The sequence below is a fragment of the Chelonia mydas genome, chromosome 27 (genome assembly GCF_015237465.2).
Source record: "Chelonia mydas isolate rCheMyd1 chromosome 27, rCheMyd1.pri.v2, whole genome shotgun sequence".
Lineage (NCBI taxonomy): Eukaryota > Metazoa > Chordata > Testudines > Cheloniidae > Chelonia > Chelonia mydas.
The window spans coordinates 3,388,447-3,410,128 of record NC_057860.1 but is presented as its reverse complement, the minus strand read 5'-3'; the positions used below and the strand labels follow the sequence as shown (position 1 = coordinate 3,410,128).

Genomic DNA, 21,682 nt, shown 5'->3' with positions numbered 1-21,682 from the left:
CTCCGGGCTCCGCTCTCGGGAGCCGGAGTCACCGAGCGTCACGAACCCCCCTGCGCGGGCCCCACCCGCCGCCGGGCCAATCCGGGGCGGAGCCGCCGCTCCCGCCCCCCCCGCAGCCCTTTGTTCCGCCGGGGAGCCATGGCCGGGGCCGGGGGCCCAGCGCGGCGCCTGCTCCGGCCCCGCCGGCCGCGGGGCAGCGAGGTGGGCCGGGGCCGCGCGGCCGGGGGCAGATCCGGGGTCCTGGGGGGGGGGCTCTGGGGGCAGATCCGGGGTTGCTGGGGGGCTCTAGGGGCAGATCCGGGGTCTCTTGGGGGGGGGGCTCTGGGGGCAGATCCGGGGTCGCCGAGGGGGCTCTGGGGGCAGATCCGGGGTCTCTGGGGGGCTGTGGGGGCAGATCCGGAGTCTCTGGGGGGGGCTCTGGGGACTGATCCGGCGTCTCTTGGGGGCAGATCCGGGGTCGCCGGGGGGGCTCTGGGGGCAGATCCGGGGTCTCTTGGGGGGGGCTCTGGGGGCAGATCCGGAGTTGCTGGGGGGCTCTGGGGGCAGATCTGCCCCGCGCTCCCCGCAGCCGGGGAAGTAACGGGGTGTCCGGGGCCAGGGGACGGGACGGGGAACGAGCCAGACAAGCCCCGATGCCGGGACAGAGACCAGGGAGCCTCCACCCCGGGAGCAGGGGGCGCGGACCCGGCGGGAGAATGGCTCTTAGCCAGGATAGCCCGGGACACCCTCTGCTTCCCTCCCGCCCCCAGCTCCGGGTGTCCCCAGACTCTGCCCGCAGTCGGGGCTGGAAGCGTCTGACACCTGCCACTGTCCGAGATACGAGACCGGGCTGGGGGGCCACTGGTCTGAGCCAGTGTGGCCCTTCTGATGGGATCGGGGGGCTGCTTGGAGCTGGGCTCTGGGGTGTGTCCGTGGGGGAGTCAGAGCCAGACTTTGGGGTGTGTTGGTGTGAGGGCGCTGCAGACGGGGGGCAGGTTTAAAGCTGGGCCTGGGGGTGTGCCAGTGTGTGTGTGCCGGGGTCAGAGCTGGGGTGTTGGGGGGGTGGTTTGGGGGGATATTTGGTTTGAGGGGGTCCATGTTCAGATCCGGCACTTTGGGTATGTTGGGGATGGAGCTGGGGAAGTTGGGGGAACGTCTGAAGTTAGTTGTTTGGGATGTGGATGGGGCTGGGGAATGTTTGGGGCTGAGGTTTGGGCTGCACCCGGCACTTCACCAGGGTGTCCTGTGTCTTCCTTGGAAAACCTGGTCCTGCTCTCTCTGCCCCCGTGAGATCTTCCTCACTGAGGCTGACCCAACACACTCACAAATCTTGGGAGACAGGCCAGTCCTTGCCTACAGACAGCCCCCCAACCTGAAGCAAATACTCACCAGCAACCACACACCACACAACAGAACCACTAACCCAGGAACCTATCCTTGCAACAAAGCCCGTTGCCAACTGTGCCCACATATCTATTCAGGGGACACCATCACAGGGCCTAATAACATCAGCCACGCTATCAGAGGCTCGTTCACCTGCACATCCACCAATGTGATATATGCCATCATGTGCAAGCAATGCCATGTACGTTGGTCAAACTGGACAGTCTCTACGTAAAAGAATAAATGGACACAAATCAGATGTCAAGAATTATAACATTCATAAACCAGTCAGAGGACACTTCAATCTCTCTGGTCACGCGATTACAGACATGAAAGTTGTGATATTACAACAAAAAAACTTCAAATCCAGACTCCAGCGAGAAACTGTTGAATTGGAATTCATTTGCAAATTTGATACAATTAACTTAGGCTTGAATAGAGACTGGGAGTGACTAAGTCATTATGCAAGGTAGCCTATTTCCCCTTGTTTTTTCCTACCCCCCCCCCCCCCCCCCAAGACGTTCTTGTTAAACCCTGGATTTGTGCTGGAAATGGCCCACCTTGATTATCATACAGACTGTAAGGAGAGTGGTCACTTTAGATAAGCTATTACCAGCAGGAGAGTGGGTTTGTGGGGGGGGGGGGGGGGGGGGGGGGGGGGGTGAGAAAACCTGGATCTGTGCTGGAAATGGCCCAACTTGATTATGCTACACATTGTAAGGAGAGTGATCACTTTAGATAAGCTATTACCAGCAGGAGAGTGGGGTGGGAGGAGGTATTTTTTCATGCTTTCTGTGTATATAAAAAGATCTTCTGCACTTTCCACAGTATGCATCCGATGAAGTGAGCTGTAGCTCACGAAAGCTTATGCGCAAATAAATTGGTTAATTTGTAAGGTGCCACAAGTCCTTCTTTTTTTTTTGCGAATACAGACTAACACGGCTGTTACTCTGAAACATGAGGCTGAACTGTATCTGGCAAGAAAGTCGGAGTCCCAGGGGCTTTGCACAGGCATGTACAGGGCAGGTTTGGGCCCTGAAATCTGGAAGCTGTGAGGCCCTTTGGAGCAGTTTGTAACATCCCCCTCCCCACTTCTTGCAGGAGGCACTGGGAGAGCATCTGGCCTGTCTACAAAAAGCCGAGGAGGAGCGGCAAAGCGCGGAGCTGCTGGTAGGTGCCCAGAGCCCCTTTCGCCTCAGGTTTGCCTGGGACCAGAGTGCCCTGAGTGGCAGCTGATGAGGTTCAACAAGGACAAGTGCAGAGGCCTGCACTTAGGATGGAAGAATCCCACGCACCGCTACAGGCTGGGGACTGACTGGCTAAGTGGCAGAAAAGGACCTGGGGATAACAGTGGACGAGAAGCTGGCTATGAGTCAACAGTGTGCCCTTGTTGCCAAGACAGCCAACGGCACATTGGGCTGCATTAGTAGGAGCACTGCTAGCAGATGGAGGAAAGTGATTATTCCCCTCTATTCAGCGAGGCCACATCTGGAGTATTGTGTTCAGATTTGGGCCCCCCACTACCAAGAGGATGTGGACAAATTGGAGAGAGTCCAGCGGAGGGCAATGAAAATGATCAGGGGGCTGGGGCACATGACTTATAAGGAGAGACTGAAGGAACTGGGGTTATTTAGTCTGCAGAAGAGAAGAGTGAGGGGGGATTTGATAGCAGCCTTCAACTACCTGAAGGAGTGTTCCAAAGAGGATGGAGCTCTGCTGTTCTCAGTGGTGGCAGATGACAGAACAAGGAGCAATGGTGTGAAGTTGCAGTGGGGGAGGTCTAGGTTGGATATTAGGAAAAACTATTTTACTAGGAGGGTGGTGAAGCACTGGAATGGGTTATCTAGGGAGGTGGTGGAATCTCCATTCTTAGAGGTTTTTAAGGCCTGGCTTGACAAAGCCCTGGCTGGGATGATTTAGTTGCTTTGAGCAGGGGGTTGGACTAGATGACCTCCTGAGGTCTCTTCCAACCCTAATCTTCTATGATTCTATGACGCAGCAAACACAGGGCCCATCCTGCCAGCTTCAGCCAGGAAAGCATCCCCCTGGATCCCAGGGAGAGGGCAGGGTCAGACGTGGGAGCAACATGATGTGTTTAGGGTCCAAGAGGCTGCTGTGTAGGAGAGTGTCAGTCTGTGGCCTGGAGAGACCCTGCCCAAAGGCTGGTCAGATATTATAGTGACCAGGGTTCCTTTCTAGCGCCAAGAGGAGACGGGGGAGAAGGAGAGGAAATGTGGGTGGGAAGATGAAGAGTTTGGTTGAGTGCAATTTGGTGAGGTTTTGGGAGAAAAGCCCCTCCTGTTAGCCATGGACAGCTCACCCCGCCCTCCCTCCTCCACCCTTCCTGGCCTAATTGAACTCCCGTCACCCGCCGCATCAACAGTGTGTTCTGGTAAATAACTCCCCCATCTGCTGGGTGGCACAGTTCTGATTCTATCCTGTTACCAAGCTGCCCTCTCCCTGGGTTGCAGAAACAGACTGAAGCTGAGCGGCAGAAGGTGGTTGCGGAGTGGAAGGAGCTGCGAGGGTTTCTGGAGGAGCAGGAGCAGCGCCTGCTGTCCCAGCTGGAAGAGCTAGCCAGAGCCATTGTCAAGAGAAGGGATGAGGGCGTCTCCAGACCGTCCGGGGAGATTTCCCTTCTGGGAGGGAAGGGGCAGCAGCAGCCGAGGAGCCAATCCCCACAGGTCAGACTGGCTTATGGCAGTGGTAATACGCTGCTTCTCAGCCCTAGACCCCAACGCACCTCACAAGGTGGGGTCAGGGACATTATCCCTATTGCACAAAGGGGAAAGCGAAGCACAGGATGGAGCCCACAGTCACACAGTGAGTCTGTGTCAGAGCCAGGGATGGGACCTGGGAGTTCTGGGTGCTGTAACCCCAAGACCATCTCTCCTGCCCTGTAAATGTCTGTCTGCATTTGCACTTTGAGGGTGAACTTCCCATTCCCCGCCCCGCTAGACCCAAGGTCCCATGTCGTCCCAGGTTAGTGGGCTCAGTGGTGCGAGGGAACTTGGGGGAGCTCTCAGCACTAGAGGGAATATTCTCTTCCTGTAAAGTGCCTGGGGAGAGACTTTCCCCAACAGTGACCTCCTAGCAGGGACTTCTGGGGTTACTGGGGGCAGATGTCCCAGCTGTGGGGGAGGGAGATGTCCCAGCTGTTCTCTGAACGTGAACCCAAGTGTCTGAAATTCCCCAAATACCCGGGGCTCCAGTGGTGACTCCCCTGCAGAGCAGGAGGCCACCCCAGTCTGGGACAGGCCCATTGACAGTCTCTTCTTTCTCCCCCTCTGCAGGGTGCGGGATGCACTGAGAGCAGGTACGTCCTGGGCTCCATTTCCCACGTTCGATTGGAAAGCGATGGTTTAGAATTGGAATTCCACTGCCGACGGTGCTTCCCCCGCTGTGACACACTGGCTGAATGCCTGAGATCACGTCTTTCCTTAGTGGCTGCCTCAGGACGGAGAAGAGCCTCTTACTATCTGACAGCGAATGAGGGCTGGCAAACATAGGGCCTATGGGCCAGACCCAGCCTGGCTGGTGTATTTATGTGGCCATGTCACGTGTTCACAGTGTGCAGAATCTCAGCTTTTGTCTTTTGAAAATCGGATTCTAGCCTTCACGGTTGCAAAGAAACCTTCCGAAATGCAAAGGGAGGCGATGCCGCCTTCCTGAGGGCTTGTCTATACTTGAAACGGTGGAGCTGCGCTGCTGCAGGGTTTCAGTGTAGACGCTCCCTGTGGCGACGGGAGGGTTGTCCCATGGGCGTAGGTAATCCACCCCCACCCCGACAGGCAGTAGCTAGGTTGATGGAAGACTTCCTCATTAGACTTAGCATTGTCTACCGGGGCACTCAAGTGGGCTTATCTGCACTGCTCGGAGGTGCGAAAAATCCACACCTCTGAGCAATGTAGTTAAGACCACCTAATATTCGAGTGCAGACCAGGCCTGAGTCTGTGAAACAGCCTGAAACCCTGGCTCAGAGATGTGTGAACTCCCCTGGCCCATGTGAATCTCATTGGTGTGTCAGCTGTAATGATGTCACTTGAAGGTCAACATTAAACATTCCACTGCTGATCTCTTGAGCGGAGGGGATGGGAGTGAAGCCCTTGAGAGGTAGGAATGGGGAGTTGCTCTAGGGAGGGAAGATCAGAGGAGAGACACAAGCTATGTCTACACTGGCAACTGAACAACAAAACTTTTGTCTTTCAGAGGTGTTAAAAAAAAAAAAGCCTGAAAGACAAAAGGTTTGTGCGGCAAGTGCCAGTGTGAAGAGCACGTTCTTGCCAGGAGCGCTCTCCTGCTGACAATGCAAACACCGCTCGTTGGGGGTGGAAGTTTTTTGTCGGGAGGAGAGCCAACAAACAATGGCTACACTGCGCGACTTTTAGTGGCATGGCTCTAGTGACACTGCCGTGTCGCTAAAAGCTGTGTAGTGTAGACAAGCCCACAAAGACAAGGACTGGGGAAGGCAGGGAAACAGGGTAGAAATAGCAGAAGTGGGTGTTTTCTCTCTGAGTGAAAAAAGTTGTGACTTTATAAACGAGTAATTAAAAGGGCAGATTCCCCACCTTGATCTTTGTGCCTGGGTGTCCCCAGTTTATGCCTTAGCCGAAGGACAATGATAAAAAGTGGGATACAGTGCTCTCCACCAGTGGGGCTGACACTCCTGGGGTCACTGCTTTGGCTGAAGTTCTCAGGGCTTTTGGAATTAAATGGTCCAGGTTCAATCCCTGGGGAAGACCTGGGCTCTGTCTGTGGCCACTGTGAGCACATGGGATACGACCACTCTTTCATCTCTGTCTCCTCCCTTTCCACATAATCCCAATGGTGGTGCCCCTTGTTACTGAAATAACCCAGGGTGGAGGGTGGCTCAGCACCCCAGCGTGTCCCAGAGAGGGCACCAGAACATGTCTCCATTCCGTGCCTCAGTGGCTCCCCACATCCCATCTCTCTGGGGCCATGGAGAGCACAGAGCTGTGGGCAGGTGATATCACTGATGATAAAGCTCAGATGTAGGTTTCCTGGAGTTTGGGGGCTTCTGGGATTGGAGATCGGACCCATGTCTGACCCTTCCTGCTTTCCTCAGCAGGGAGGATGGGCCGTTTCAGAAGCCAGAGCCGGGGTTTGCGGAGCTGGAGAAGAGACTCAGCGATTTCTCTCTGAAAAGTGCCATCCTGCAGGAGGTGCTGCTGGGATTCAAAGGTGAATTGGAGTTTGGCAGCAGCGTCCCTTCTAGTTAGAGGGATCCTCGCCCTGGGGAGGAGTCAGGGCTATAGTGATGTCGCTGACCCTGGGCTCTGTCTCACAGCCCCAGCTCAGGGAGTTGCCCTTCCCGATGCGAGCAGCCCTGTGGGGCTGGCTCTGCCTGAGTTATCAGCCTCGCTCTGGGTCACCATCTCATAATGAAAAGCAGGCACGTTAGTAACCAATAGGAATATGCCCATGAACGTGAGGGCCTGGATTCTCACCTCTCCCATCCTCTCCTTCCCCAGAGACTCTGCGACTGGAGCTGGAGAACAACACAGGTACGTTTCTGTCTCTCATGGGGAGGTTTCAGACCAAGAACCGTGTTAGCGGCAGGGGATTGCTGCCTCCAGCCCGAGATAACCTGAAAGCGGTGGAACAGTGACTGCCCAGATCACTCTGCGGTGATGTCTGGTGGGGGTCAGAGTGAATCCTGAGCTGACAGGCGCAGTTCCCTTTGAGGAAAGGAACAAGAACCTGAGTGGTGTGAAATGGGGAGACGAGGCTGAAACATCCATACGCGGGGCAGTCTGCAGCTTTAATGAGCGACTGAAAAAGGCCACAGGGCGGCCGCAGAGTCTCAGGAGTGAGGGACTGGAACCAAACTATCCCTTGTCTAGACTGATGCTGAATGAGACATGGGGCTGCTATACTGTGGACAGACTGGCTGTGGAAGGGAAGAGAGCACTGAGTTGTATAGGGGCTCATCCTGAAAGAGGAGGGGGCTTCGCTAGTGGAGATCAGCGTTTCTCACGCTTCACATTGGCGATTCTTTATCTGAGGTAAAAAGAAAAGGAGGACTTGTGGCACCTTAGAGAGTAACAAATTTATTTGAGCATAAGCTTTCGTGAGCTATGCTCAAATCAATTTGTTAGCTCATGAAAGCTTATGCTTAAATAAATTTGTTAGTCTCCAAGGTGCCACAAGTCCTCCTTTTCTTTTTGCGAATACAGACTAACCCGGCTGCTACTCTGAAACCTCTCTGAGGTAAGGAATTTTTGCAACTTTCTTACATTTACTCTAAAAGTAAGAACAGACCTATGGAAGGGTGTTCAGCCTTCACGGTGTGTGTTTCAAGAGGCTGACAGAGAATCCCTGACCTTGAGGGATAAGAGTGTGCAGGGCCTGAGGCAATGAGATTTTCTTTATTTAGGTCCTAATAAAACTTTCAGTATTTCCTGGCCCTCATGACGGTCTTTCCTGAGCCCCCTGGGGGCCACGACTAAGGCTATGATTTAGTCACGGGTATTTTTAGTAAAAGTCATGGACAGGTCACAGGCAATAAACATTCCCAGCCTGTGACCTGTCCGTGACCTTTACTATAAATACCCCTGATTAAATCTTAGCGGGGAGCCCACAGGGAGCCAGCAGCTGGGGAACGCTGAGCAGAGGCTGCTCTGGCCACCCCCTGGGCCACTGTTCGGGCGGGTCCCAGGGTCAGCCACACCCGCTGCTGCTCGGGTAGTCCCTGGGGCCAGCTGCCAGGGGCCGCTGAGCAGTGGCTGGCCCCAGAGCTGCTCCAGCAGCAGCCATAACCAGACTCTGTATACAGACTCTACTGACCATAACATTCAGAGCATTACAGACTTTCTTAAAATACCTCACTTGACGTATGTTTATACACAACACCATTGTGTACAGCCTGCCTCAGAATGGTAAAGAGGTGGATGAACTGGAAGGGTGGAATCAGCGTCAACGGAGAGCAGTTAAAGCACCTCAGATTCGTGGATGATAGCGTGTTGATTGCCAGAAACACTATCAAACGACAGAAAATGCTGCAAGGGCTCGACACAGAAAGCAGCCAAGTCGGACTGAAAATGAACCGCTCTAAATCGAAATGTATGCGGTTTGAGGCCTTGCCAAAAGCCCAAATAACAGTCAAGGGGGAACAAATAGAAGTTGTTGAGCAATACGTCTGTTTGGGCCAAGAAAGTAACATGCACCACGATCGGGAAGGTGAACTGTCACAAAGAAAGGAAGCTGGCTGGCGTGCATTCAGTTCTATCAAGGGTGTTCTCCAAGGAAAAATCAACAAGGCAACACGCGCCAACTTCTTCAAGTGTACAGTAGTGCCGGCAATGTTATACGGCAGTGAAACATGGGCACTTACCGAGATAGAGGAGCAACAACTCCTCTGTCATGGAGAGGGCGATGGAAAGAAGAATTCTGGGGATTTCAATCAGGGACCAAGTCCCCAGTGATATCATCAGACAGCAGAGTGGAGTGCAGGATGTCGTTGTTGAAAGCAGGTACAGTAAAATGCGATGGGCAGGGGAATATAGCAAGGCTCACTGAGAATCGATGAACTGGAGCTGTCGCTGAGTGGTACCTACGGGAACTGAAATGACCACTCTGCCGACCTCCAAAGAGATGGGAAGATTTTATCATGCAAAGACATGGCCGCACCTGGAGAAGGAAGGATAAGAGAAGAATGGAAAGCTACTATTGTGATCTGCGCAATCTAAATGAGCGCTGAAGGATCGATCGATCAAGATGACTACCAGTTGATTCAGTTGCTTATTCTTTGTGGTTCGGATCTCCTGTTCTCCCCTTGGCATGACTGGATCCTGGTCGTCACAATTGTTGTCCAAGTGAATCTACCAATACCATTTGACGAGATGAATTGTGCTACGGTATTTTGCTTCACCCAAAGTGTCTAACGTCTCATCATCTCTGGCCTACGGGATGCATCAGAGACTGCCAGACTCTTTAATTTTCTGTATCCATCACTTTGTACTTCTTCAGAGATTTGTTTTTGTACATTACCTGGATGCCTTGCTAGAGGCAGGCTGGGGTCCCACCGTGTCAATCCTATGGAATATTTTGTGAGTCATCCCGAGCATGTTTGAGAACACTTGCTTGTGGCTTTGCAGATCAGCCAAGATCTCTGCCTTCCGAGTGGGTGTTAGCTCTGTGCATACCTCAGTCCTGCCAAGTGACGAGTCACCCTGGCATTCAGGATGCCACAGACCCTCCTTCCTCACAGCACACCATATTCACAATTGCTTCTCTATTGTGACAGGCTCTAAGCCTACTAACATAGAATAACACGTAGTGTGGGGCCGCATTACTTTGGGGGTCATTCTCAATTCTGCTGTTTGTGGGGAAACAGAATAATTTGCATTTTAGCAATCTCCCCACCCCACCCCTGTGAGGTTGATGGCCCTGTTTATTGCTTATATGTAAATGTACCTTCATTGTCTCTGCCTGATGGTTGGGCTGTTCAGAGAAGCAAGCAGTTCCTTTGTCTAGAGCAGACCTGTGTACCAACTCCCCCAACATATCTGGATTAAACACATTTTCTTCATAACCCCAGTATATATCAATAACTCTTAATACACACTGTGTCCATGCATCATGCAAGAATATTAGTGATCAGCGAGTTATTAATTTTCAAAGGATACCTCACAAGGCCTGTTTTTACAGAAATTATTACAGAGATGTGAATACAGGGGTGCTTTGGGTCAGACACGTGAAACACCTCCTGGGGCTGTTCTGCCCGCAGTGTGTGAGTGTCATTACCAGGAGGGGGTTGGCTCCGAGGAGGTGAGTTCACAACCAGAGTTCCCTCTAAGCTGCCTGGCTGCGCGGCCGCCCAAGAGTCAAGCAAGGGCCACGCACTTGATTAGCAGAGTCCCGCACATCCGGCACATGAGTTCAGGTGCCCCTCCCCCTGCTGCTCTGCAGCCACTTTGCTCCGGCCCTTTGCCTTGGAGCCCCGGGCCTGCTGCTCCCGGGACCCTCCTGTTTGCGGTGCCGTAGGGGGAGGGGGTCAGGGAGTGGCACTGATGTCAGATTGTCCCCCTCCCCGTGCCCCCCCTCAGTGCATGTACCCCACCTCCGCGGAGTGGGGTAGGGGACAGGGCTGAGGAGCAGGAGGAAGCTGCTGTGGTCTGAATGAGCCTTCTGGGGAGTACCTCTCTCCTTAAAGAGACAGCGCACGGTCTCTCATACACTTCCCCAGCAGCCAGTACACACGCACTCTGTCTCTGTCACATACACACACTGTCTCTGTCACACACACACACACACAGAGACACACACACTTTGTGTGTGCGTGTCTCTCTCTCTCTCACACACTTTCACACTCACCTCCCAAAACATACTTGTTGTTTTTACTTCTTGGTACTTCCTGCAATGCACCTATATTCTCGTAATTTTATTCTTTCGAAGTGCTGTTATTTTAATTTTTTGACTGGTCTATGCATTTCATAATTTTATTTCTCTCTTATGCTTAAATTTAAGTCTTTGAGTAGTGAGTTCTAAAATGTCTAACCTGTCCTGGCTGGAGTAATTATCCCTATGGTAACTTTTAAAAAATATATAGGTTTTTTGTGACTACTGGCGGTGCACATCTGCACTTTACCTCAATATTGGTGCACATAACAAAATTAATTCCTTACATGGATGGAAAAAATTAGAGGGAACATTGTTCCCAACCCCTCCCTTTTCCCAGGGGTAAACCTGGGTCCCTTATTTACCCTGGACTTCTGCCCTTTTTTCTGTGTCTTGTGCTCACTAGATGCTCTGGCTTGCACATAGGAGTCAGCTAGATTGGCTGCTTCCTGAACAGAACCTAAAGTTTTATCCTCAATGGCTTCTCTGATTTCATCAGAGCATATTCTCGTGAAATCTTCATGTGCAAAAAGGTAGAATAACTGGTCATAAACCTCCACACCTTTCCCCATTTCCTCATCAAATTACCCATTTTATAACCATGTGCTCTATGACTCACGTTAACACCTTTTTTGAGGGTTCTAAATCACCCGGTACACTTCACGGGTACTTTGAAGCTTCTGCAATACAGCCTTTGTAAAGTCATCATTCAAAGCCTGTTGAATTGGTGTTTCATTAAATACATTTAATGCTTTATGCGCGAGCTTTGTAACCAGCATGGGGACTTTCTTGTTTCCTGCGACTTTAAGGAACTCAGCTTTTTCAAAAGTAGTAAGGCATTCCTCGATACAATCTGACTCTTCGTATGCAGGGCATAGTTTGTCCATCTGGGTGTTTCTTGTGAAGAGAAGTACCTGTGGGCTTTGAGATCTGTCCATGCTTATTCACTGTGTCCAGGTTATACACCCTCTCTCTATCCTTTTCTTGAGCTTCTTTCTGATCGGCTTCTTTGTCTCCTTCGTCAACTCCCATCTCTAGTGTTCGGCTCTCTGGTCCGTTTCCCATGTTTGGTGTTTACTTTCTTTGTCTCACTCTGTGGCTTTCCATTTTTAGTGTCCACATGCTCTTTTTGTAGCTTCCCCCTCTTTATCTTTCTGATGATAGAATCATAGGGTTAGAAGGGAACAGAAAGGTTATCTAGTCTAACCCCCTGCGAAGATGCAGGATTTGTTGTGTCTAAACCATCCAAGACAGATGGCTCTCCTGCTTTTTGAAAACCTCCCGTGAAGGAGCTTCCATGACTTCCCTAGGCAATTTGTTTCATTGTCCTACTGTTCTTACAGAGAGGACGTTTTTCCTGAGATTTAATCTAAACCTGCTATGCTGTAATTGAACCCATTGCCTCTTGTCCTGCCCTCTGTGGTAAGAGAGAACAACTTTTCTCCATCTTATTTATGGCAGCCTTTCAAGTATTTGGAGACCGCTATCATGTCCCCCCTCAGTCTCCTCTTTTCCAAACTAAATATACCCCATTCCTTCAGCCTTTGCTCATATGGCTGCATTCCATCCTTTTGATCATCTTTGTTGCTCACCTCTGGATCCTTTTTAGTTTCTCTACATCCTTTCTATACAGCGGTGACCAAAATTGGACACACACACAGGACTTCAGCTGAGGCCTAACTAGTGCCATATAGACCCGAAGAGACCTCCTGTGACTTGTGTGATCAGCCTCCAATCTGGCCAGTTGTAACTATGCAGTTACTTCGCTGTTGCTTCCTTTAAAATTCCTCGTTTTGTTCTATTGAAATAAACAAATAGAAAATAATAAAACTGTGTTTGGAGTGTAAACCTCAGTCAAGTAGCAAGCTGTGTGAAAATCCTGTCCTGCTACAGCAGTGTGGTGCTTTGGGGGTTCACCCAGATGGGTAGGGGTTCTGTCACTGCCTGCCCTGGAACCCTGGGTGGTTCTGTGCTGTGCCACTTTGGATCAGAGCTCTGCCATCAGCCGCCTGCTCACAGCACGACAGCCTCCCCCTGGCTTCCCCCAGCCTGGCTACTCCTGGCAGGGTGGCACCAACAGCCCTTCCGTCCTGGGTCTCCCCAAAACTGAACCTGTCTGCTCACAGACCTCGTTAAGTTCGCTGCCTCCAAAGAGACACAGCCCACGCTAGCCTGGTAGTTTAGTTGATGACTTCACGCTTCAGTTTAATACACGCACTGAGATAGTTTTGTAATAAAACAAGAATAAGTTTATTAACAGACCAGAGATTTCAATGATACTAAATAAGAATAGAAGACACGGGTACGGTTACGGGTAAAACAAAACGAAATACTCTTTCTAGTGACGCAAACTTAAAACGTCAGCAAGTTACAATCTTTGTCTCAGCAGGTTTCTCAGCTGTAGTCCATTCCAGCTACCCTGGGTTTTCAGGCCCAAAAGATCCACTTTGCATGATGTCAAAGGGTGCTGCTCCCCCTTTGTCCCCTAGGTAATGGATGCCAGAATGGCTGTCTGCCTTTGGGTATGTGACCCAGAGTCTGTTGTCTCTGTGCCAAGAGCCAGGAAGGCTTCCTTGGTGTGCAGGCTGCATTCCCCGTCATGAGTGCTAAATGGTCTCTCCTCCCACCCCCACCCCACCACGCACTTGGTTTAGCTTGATGGTTTGGTTTATGGCATATGTAGATTGCTTTTCTTTGTCCTCCCAGGAATTACCTGGTTCAATTTCCATTGGAGACACAGGAAAACAAGTTTCAGAGTAGCAGCCGTGTAAGTCTGTATCCGCAAAAAGAAAAGGAGGACTCGTGGCACCTTAGAGACTAACAAATGTATTTGTGCATAAGCATTCGTGAGCTACAGCTCCCTTTATCGGAGGCTTATGCTCAAATAAATTTGTTAGTCTCTAAGGTGCCACAGGAAAACAATATTCCTTTGTCTGGGACAGGCTGGGTGTATTTACTGCTTATAAAACACATTTGAAAAACCTTTTCAGCACATGCCTATAATTCTTTACACGTGACCAGTACGTAAAGCACACAGTCCTATTAATGATTGGCACGTTACCTGTTTGCATATGATACTTTACATGAAAACTTTTAGTACTGATAATGACAACAGTGTGTTGGGACAAAGGGTGTCAGCCTGAGGAGAGTCACGGTTTGGTGTGCCCTCTGCCAGAGGACGCTAAGGGCTGCATGGGCTACAAAGGGAAGGGGAGATTTGGGGGATCTGGAGCTGCAGAGGATCCTAGCCCGTTAACACAGAATCTCTGCCCAGGCCCCATTGCTTTGGAGCCTACCCTCCATTTACTTTAGTCCACTTTCATTTTCTTTTCCATATTTTTTTCACACATTCTTATCTCTTGTCCTCTCTCCATCACTCACTTCCCCCCACAGACGCCCTTCCCTACCCACTGAGACTGCAGACACCGTTCTGAGTCCTTACATTTCCCCCTCGCACTCCCTTCCCCAGCACAAATGGGCACTTCCTTGATTATGTCACAACGTGGTTAAGAGACTTCTGGGGACTCAGAGAATGTCGCGTCCCCCTCCCTGTCTGCAGCTGCCACAGTCTCTCTTCCCTGCAGGCTCCTTGGATCTTTGAGCCAGTCCCGCCTGAGGCCACATGGCCCGATTCTTGTTTCTCACATTCTCCTTTCGCAGAGAATATAAGAGTCTGTTGCTCCTGAATTATATTCTGTAATTTCCCAGCCCTGTTCCACACACTGGAATTTTAATACTCCCTCCCACTGCACCTGACTCACTAGATTTCCTGACATCTGTTCCCTCTGCACTGCTGCATTCATTGACACCCCCACTCCCTCCCATCCTTTACTGTGCTGAAACCCCTCCAGCTCATGGTCACTGGTCTCAGCTTCTGTAGGACGCATTGTCACTGGGCGCCGCACTGTCAGTGGGAACTGGATCTAGGGTGGTGTCCCCTCTGGCTGGAGTTCCTTCTTTCTGGGACATAGGAATGTGTTCTCTGTATTTTAGGATCCCCTGTATTGTCTGGCTGTGAGTGTTCCCAGCAGAGATGTGGATAGTTAAAGTCTCCCCATTAGCTGAGTATCCTGCAGCTTTGAGCGCCTAGGGAGCTGGCTCTGGGATTTTACTGCTTTAAATAAGTTTACGTTAAATAATAGAACATTGTCACAAATATCCCACAAATTCACCTGCTCTCACTTATTTTCTTCCCCTGAGCAGGGTTTCCAGTTTCCAAGTCTAATGTGTTCTTCCAGCTGGAACAAGCGGAAGAGCTGTGGGTGCTGGCTCTCCCGGGCTCAGAGCAAAGAGATCCTGGGAGCTGATTGCACAGATGGGAATGAGTTAAACTAACTCAAAACTTCTTTGTGTGTAATGAAAAGAACTGGGATACCCTATAAAGACCCTGTGAACTCTGCGTTTAGGGTTGTCCCCAGCATGTGATGCATCCTCATGAAGGAGGTCACAGCTTCGCACCCACCCTCACTGACATCGGCATAGCTCCCTCCCTGGATGCCCTTCCCCCCGGCCTGGAGGCAGGTTGACCCTGTCCTCTCTCCTCTGGGGAAAGGTTCAGGAGGAGTCCGCCCCTGATTTTTTCCATCTCTCCAGCAGCTATTTTGGTTTGTTCCCCCTTCCCCAGAGCAGGGGACGACTCATGCCTGGATTCTCTCTCTGTTGCAGCAGGTGATGGGGCAGTGAGTGAGAACGAGGAGGAGAGTCCTCAGCAGGGAGATACACAGCACAGGGAACCACCCGGGATGTTTTCAGAAAGATCTGAAAAGAACGTTCACTGGAGTCATGAGCGGAGAAAAGGTCATGAGAGTCAGCACTGGCCAGAGAGGCAGCCGGGAAAACAGCCGGGGGATTGTCGGGGAAGTGGCAAGGACCTCCAGGAAACAGCAGCCCAGCAGAGAATCCCCACAGGAGAGAGAAAGAACACCTGCACTGAGTGTGGGAAAACCTTCAATAGTCGCTCAAAGCTTATTACGCACTGGAGAATCCACACAGGGAACAGACCGTATAAATGCTCCGAGTGTGGGAAAAGCTTCAATCAGCGTTCAAACCTTATTAAACATTGGAGAATCCACACGGGAAATAGACCCTTTAAATGCCATGACTGTGGAAAAAGCTTCACTGACAGCTCAAACCTTACTCAGCATCAGAGAACCCACGTGGGGGAGAGACCCTACAGATGCTCAGAGTGCGGGAAAAGCTTCACTCGGAGCTCAGACCTTATTAGACATGAGACAATCCACACGGGAGACAGACCCTTTAAATGCGCAGCGTGTGGGAAAAGTTTCAATCAGAACTCGCACCTTATTACACATCAGAGGATCTACAAGGGAAAGTAACCCCATAAATAGCTTGGCTAGGGCTGGCTGAAAAGGTTGGGTTTTTTTTAATAATACATTTGCTATTTTCCACATAGTGACCTTTAAAGCTGTTTGCACCATTTGCTTCACTGTGGTCCCTCAGCTCCCTCAGGTGAGTTGCCTGCTTTTGCTGCTCACCCTTCTTTGGGGTGAAGCCCATCGTCCTTTCTGTGAATTCCTTGATATTCTGTAAGTCATGGGAGTGTGTGCCCCTCCTGACAAGAATGTCCATCAGTCCCAGATAGGGAGAGAGGGGTGACCTCAACTAGCTACATACAGGTAAAATCTACTTGGACCTTGTCTCTATGAGGGTTTTCCATGGAGTTAGCAGCTCTGGTAAAGTGGTTGGGGTTAGCTAGCACATTTCTCCTTAAGCTGACCTAACCTCCATCACTCTTCCTAGTTCAGTCAACCCTAAGCATCACATTTATATTTACTCCTGCGGGAATTCTGTGCCAAAAAACTAAAAATTCTGCACACAATATTTGAAAATTCTGCAAATTTTATTTGTCAAAATAACACTACATGATCATGCCAGTTTCAATTATTTTGGTAACTTATTTCAAAATACCTGTCAGCAAGTATGACTGTAACAATACAGACACACACAAATTTTCCCCCAGGAGCAGAGAATTAAAGAAACCCCTATGACAACCCGGTTCCAGTTTCTCTGCCAGTACTACCCAGAGCCCAGCCAGGGGGGGCCAGGCACCCACAACCCCTCCCACCCCCACCCCGAGTCTAGTCGCAGGCCCTCCCAGCCCAGACACCCACCCCCTCTCTCTCCAGAGTCCAGTCGTGGTCCCCCTAGTCCAGGCACCCATCCCTCTACCACTCAGAGCCCAGCCCTGGCCCTCCCAGCCCAGACACCAGCCCCCTACTGGCCAGGGATCCACAGGGAGAACAGCCTGTTGCTGGGTCCCAGGCTTGTATGGAGTTTCCTGCACACCATCCTCTCCTTCCCTTGGGCGTGCGGGGAACTGCAGCTGCCGGAAACTCTCTACTCTCTTCCCCGTCCTCCCCACCCCCACAGTGTCTTCTGTGTGCAAGCAGGGCTCAGCCGGGTCCAGTGGCCCCTGCTGGTGGCCAGCAGTATTGCAGCCCATTTCCCTGCAGGGGAAAGGTAATTGTGTGCAAAAAACATTGATTTCTGCAAAATTCCACATTGCACAGTGGCGCAGAATTCCCCCAGGAGTATTATTGTTCTCCCACTAGCAGAGTGATTGTCAGAGTAACTGAGTTCACCCTTTGTGGACAGATTGTCTCACTCCTTGTTATTCTCACTTTCTCCAGGTAGTGCACAAAAGTTGTTATTTTTGTACCATTTTTCTCATTTAAAATATATTTATAACAAAGAGAAGGCGCAGGGAGACAAAAAAATAGTGTCATTTCTGCCTGTGATACACAAAGGAGACGGGGTGAATTGGAGGGAGTCTTTCCTTCCCCATCACCACCATGATACTCCCTCACCACTCCGGCTTTAGAATTTATTCTGTCCCTCCACCTCCCAAGTGTCATTCTTCGCTCTCTGTGCTTAGGAATCACATACTTGTAAGCACTGGAGATTAAAGTGTCACAGACGTAGAGGAGAAATTTGAGTGGATCCCAAAGCCAGTGTGATCGTTCTGATCTTAAATCCCAGTTTCCAGTTCTTGAAAAAGTGACTTTGGGGCTTTTTCCTGCTGAGCGGATGGAAAGGCTGCCTGTTTTTCCCCATTTCAAGAATGCTAAAACGTTTGAAAATAATAATGAGGTGGTGTTGAGTGAAGCAGGTTTGAATGGATCATAGGAGAACGCAGTGGGAGAATTTGTCCTCCTGACTTTTGAATCATTATATATAACCTCCTCTGGAATTTCATAGTGTATTACACCATACTTGTTAAATTTCTTTGCATTATGGATTTTTCTCTCTTTCCTGAATGCCGTTTGGTCACGTAACTGGATATTTTGTTGGACAGAATGTAGATCAGATTTATTAAGGACTTTGAAACAGATTACCATTTGCTAAAATAGTTTTGTGTTTTTTTTCCCATCCCTCCACGGTGACACAGAGGAAATTATTTCAGTCACCGGGAGAGAATACTCCAATTTATTGCACATGCTACCAAGGAACTAGTAGTGTATTTTAAATCTCAATATTGAAATGGTGAACAACAGTACACCACAAATGATGCAACCAGCTGAAGTAATTGGACATGATCACACTGTTGTTAAGTTGGTTGGGTCAATATCGTGTCAGATGATCTGGGGAGAGAATTTCACAGTAAGTGACTTGGAACTAGGCAAAATATTTGGTTCCCAAAACAGTTGTGGCCCAGGCAGATCCGGATTAAAGAATTTTGGGGGCCCCGCCCCACCTTCCTTAAACTAGACAGAACATATGATAGACCATATGCAAATATGAGAGCCTCTTCATTTATGATGATGATTGTTAGAGCTTTCTCAGCAGAAAATACAGAAGCACCACTGAAAGTGAAATGATTGTGTTCTTATGCTAACTTATACAGTAGCATAGTGTATTTTCAGAATTAGAAGGAATACAAACAGAATTTGAATATAAGAATAAAAATTAGCCCCACTGAGTTTTGGGATTTTTACTTTATATTTTATTTTTATTTTCTAGTGGCAAGGAACTTGAGATTTTGGGAATTTTCTGAGGCCCTGGGGATTTTGGGATTTATGGAGGCCATGAAGTTTTGGGGATTTTTGGAGGAACTGGAAGTTTTGAGATTTTTTTGAGACCCGGGATGTTTTGGCATTTTGTGGCTTTTTGGAGAGCCCAGTGTGACACTCTGTATCTTGGGGGAACACGCTGCACTCCCATGTTCATCCTTATAATATGATTGTATTGTATCTAATGCAAAGTTTGTCATGTCGGGTGTCTTTGGAAGGCTCATGATGCACTGAGCATTGTTGTTATTGTGATGTTATAGGTTGTAATTTCATGTATATAGTTATGAGGCTGAAAATGTGTCCTCATGGCTTAAAACAAGCCCAGGCAAAACTCTCCAGGAACAGAGCTTTTATTTCATTTGACCAAATCTGACTTCTTGTGCTTTGACTTATAATCACTTAAAATCTATCTTTTGTAATTAATAAATCTGTTTGTTTATCCTACCTGAAGCAGTGCATTTGGTTTTAAGTGTGTCAGAGACTCCCCTTGGGATAAAAAGTCTCCCATGAGAACCAGGACCTGCAATCTAGTTCGTTTTCCTGGGTGGAGCAATTAGTGGGGTTACTTCAAATTTTAATTTAGAGCAATGTGTGTCTTTAGTGCAGGTGAATTCACCAAAGACATCCTGGCATTCTTTGCAAGTACGGGCCCTTCGAACTCACCTGCTCCTGTAGCGCAGAGTCAGATCTGCCTGCTACAGGGACAATATCCAGGTCTTCACTCCCATCCACCCACAGAGGCTAAGGGAGAGGGAGCTGGAGTCTGCTCCTTCTGGTGCATCATCCACAGAAATGGTAGCTAAGTTCCAGCCTCTTCCACCAGGGCAGGATCCGCTGAAGACAATGGGGCTGCACAGGTGCCCTGGAGGGCCTGATTTGGCATTAAAACTGGTGATGGAAAGCAAGGGGGCAGTCAGGGGATAGGGAGTAGGGGACGGTTGGATGGGGTGGAGGTTCGGCGGGGAGGCAAGCAGGGGATGGGGAATGGGGTGGGAGGGGGGGTGATAGGCATGGAGTCCCAGGGGGGCCTGTCAGGGGACGGGGGTGTGCATAGGGGTCAGGGCAGTCAGGGGACAGGAAGCAGGGGGGTTGGATAGGGGCTGGGGTCCCGGGAGGGGGCGGTCAGGCATCAAGGAGCAGGGGGGATTGAATGGGTTGGGAGTTCTGAGGGGGGCAGTCAGGGGGCGGGAACTGGGAGGGGCGAATAGGGGGTGGGGGCCAGGCTGTTTGGGGAGGCACAGCCTTCCCTACCTGGCCCTCCATACAGTTTCGCAACCTGATGTGGCCCTCGGGCCAAAAAGTTTGCCCACCCCGTTATAGACTCATAGACCCATAGGACTAGAAGTGACTGCAAGATGCAGGATTCCAGCCTGCAAACTCCCTCAGCCTCTCCCCAGTAGCTTTCTCCACCTCCTGAAATAAAAAGTTGTCTCCAGTACATTCCAGGAAGTTGTTGGATAACTTGTGCCCTGCGGTGTTATTGTCCCAACAGATGTTTGAGTAGCTGAAGTCCCCCATCAGCACCAAGTCCTGGCGTTGGATGATTTTGTTAGTTGTTTAAAGAAAGCCTCATCCACCTCTTCTTCCTGGTTAGGTGGTCTGTAGTAGACCCCTACCATGACATCACCCTTGTTTTTTACCCCTTTTATCCTTACCCAGAGACTTTCAGCAAGTCTGTCCCCTATTTCCATCTCAACCTCAGTCCAAGTGTATCCATTTTAATATATAAGGCAACACCTCCTCCCTTTTCCCCCTGCCAGTCCTTCCTGAGCAAGCTGTACCCTTCTCTACCAATATTCCAGTCATGCGTATTATCCCACCACGTCTCTGTGATGCCAACTATGTCATAGTTGTGTTTATTTACTAGCATTTTGAGTTCTTCCTGCTTATTCCCCATACTTCTCGCATTAGCATACAGACATCTAAGATACTAATTTGATTTCCCCACCCCCAGTTCTGTCTTGTCTCTCCCTTATTCCTCCTGTACCAGCCCATTCTCCCACCAAATGCCGACCCTTCTCCCAGGGCTCCATGTTTTTTACTTGTGGGCTTTGGTCACCTGCCCCCTTCAAACCTAGTTTAAAGCCCTCCTCACTAGGTTAGCCAGTCTGTATCCAAATATGCTCTTCCCCTTCCTCCATAGGTGGACCCCATCTCTGCTTAGCAGATCCTCCCAGCCTTAGGGGTACCTGGCTTTGCCTCCTCCTCCTTTGGGGGTGATTCCCCATCACTCGTTGCCAGGGCAACATAACAGTTTTCCATCACCAGGGTGGGGGGTTGGGAGTAGGGGTGGAGCACTGCTCGCTGCCAGAAGTAACCAGCAGCCAGTGTCCTCCCTGTGACAGTCAGATCCTCCTCCCCCGTAGTGTGACAGAAGTCCTCGGGAGCTGGATGGCTTCCTCAGCCTTGGACGAATTTATATGAATACTCTGGAGGAATTCCTCCTGGGCAGGGATGCTCCTCAGCAGAGCCACTTCCTCCTGCAGCTCAAGGAGTGTCTGCTGTGTGCTGCAGACAGCTAACAAACCCGACGGCTTTTCCCGCTTTGTCCCCGCGCAGGCTGCAGGCGGGGCGCCTTGCTGCCTCGGGGGACAAGGCTCGGCCAGGCGGCCAACGCAGGGAGCTCAGGGTGCCCGACGGGGCTGCTGACGGCTCCGGGGTTTGGCTGAAGGAGGCGGTGAAGCCCAGGAACTTTCCTGCCCGGCCCCAGCGCTTCCCCGGGTCTCTCAATCCCCTGGACGGCAGCCGCCGCCAAGCCGGCTTGTAACCGCTGCCCGGTCTCGCTCTGTTCTCCCGGCCCCGGCCCCCGGCCCCCGCCCCCGGCCCCCGCCCCCGGCCCCCGCCCCCGGCCGGGCTGCCTCGCAGGGCCTTTCCCCCGCCGGAACCGGCCCCGCTGCGGGGCGAGACCCCCGCGGTCCCCCCGCCCCGCC

At 50.8% G+C, this 21,682-nt stretch overlaps 1 protein-coding gene across 13 annotated transcripts; it reads left to right on the top strand.

Annotated features, from left to right (window-relative positions):
• The first annotated feature begins 87 nt into the window (after positions 1-87).
• LOC119564517 (zinc finger protein 3) lies at positions 88-18,663 on the top strand. 13 transcript variants are annotated; one of them, XR_006287645.1, is made up of 8 exons: positions 88-201; positions 2,464-2,532; positions 3,834-4,046; positions 4,656-4,678; positions 6,449-6,564; positions 6,855-6,887; positions 15,388-16,141; positions 16,186-18,663. XR_006287645.1 is itself a non-coding variant. In XM_043536689.1 (8 exons), the coding sequence occupies exons 1-7, from the start codon at positions 139-141 to the stop codon at positions 7,562-7,564; spliced, it is 522 nt and encodes a 173-aa protein (XP_043392624.1). In that variant the 5' UTR covers positions 88-138; the 3' UTR covers positions 7,565-7,593; positions 15,388-15,522. The 13 variants fall into 13 exon arrangements, 11 of the variants coding, with proteins under 11 accessions (XP_043392624.1, XP_043392625.1, XP_037742616.1 ...); XR_006287646.1 differs by lacking the exons at positions 15,388-16,141; positions 16,186-18,663 and adding exons at positions 7,227-7,388; positions 7,594-8,241; XM_043536689.1 differs by lacking the exon at positions 16,186-18,663 and adding an exon at positions 7,560-7,593 and having other exon boundaries at positions 15,388-15,522.
• Positions 18,664-21,682: the final 3,019 nt, after the last annotated feature.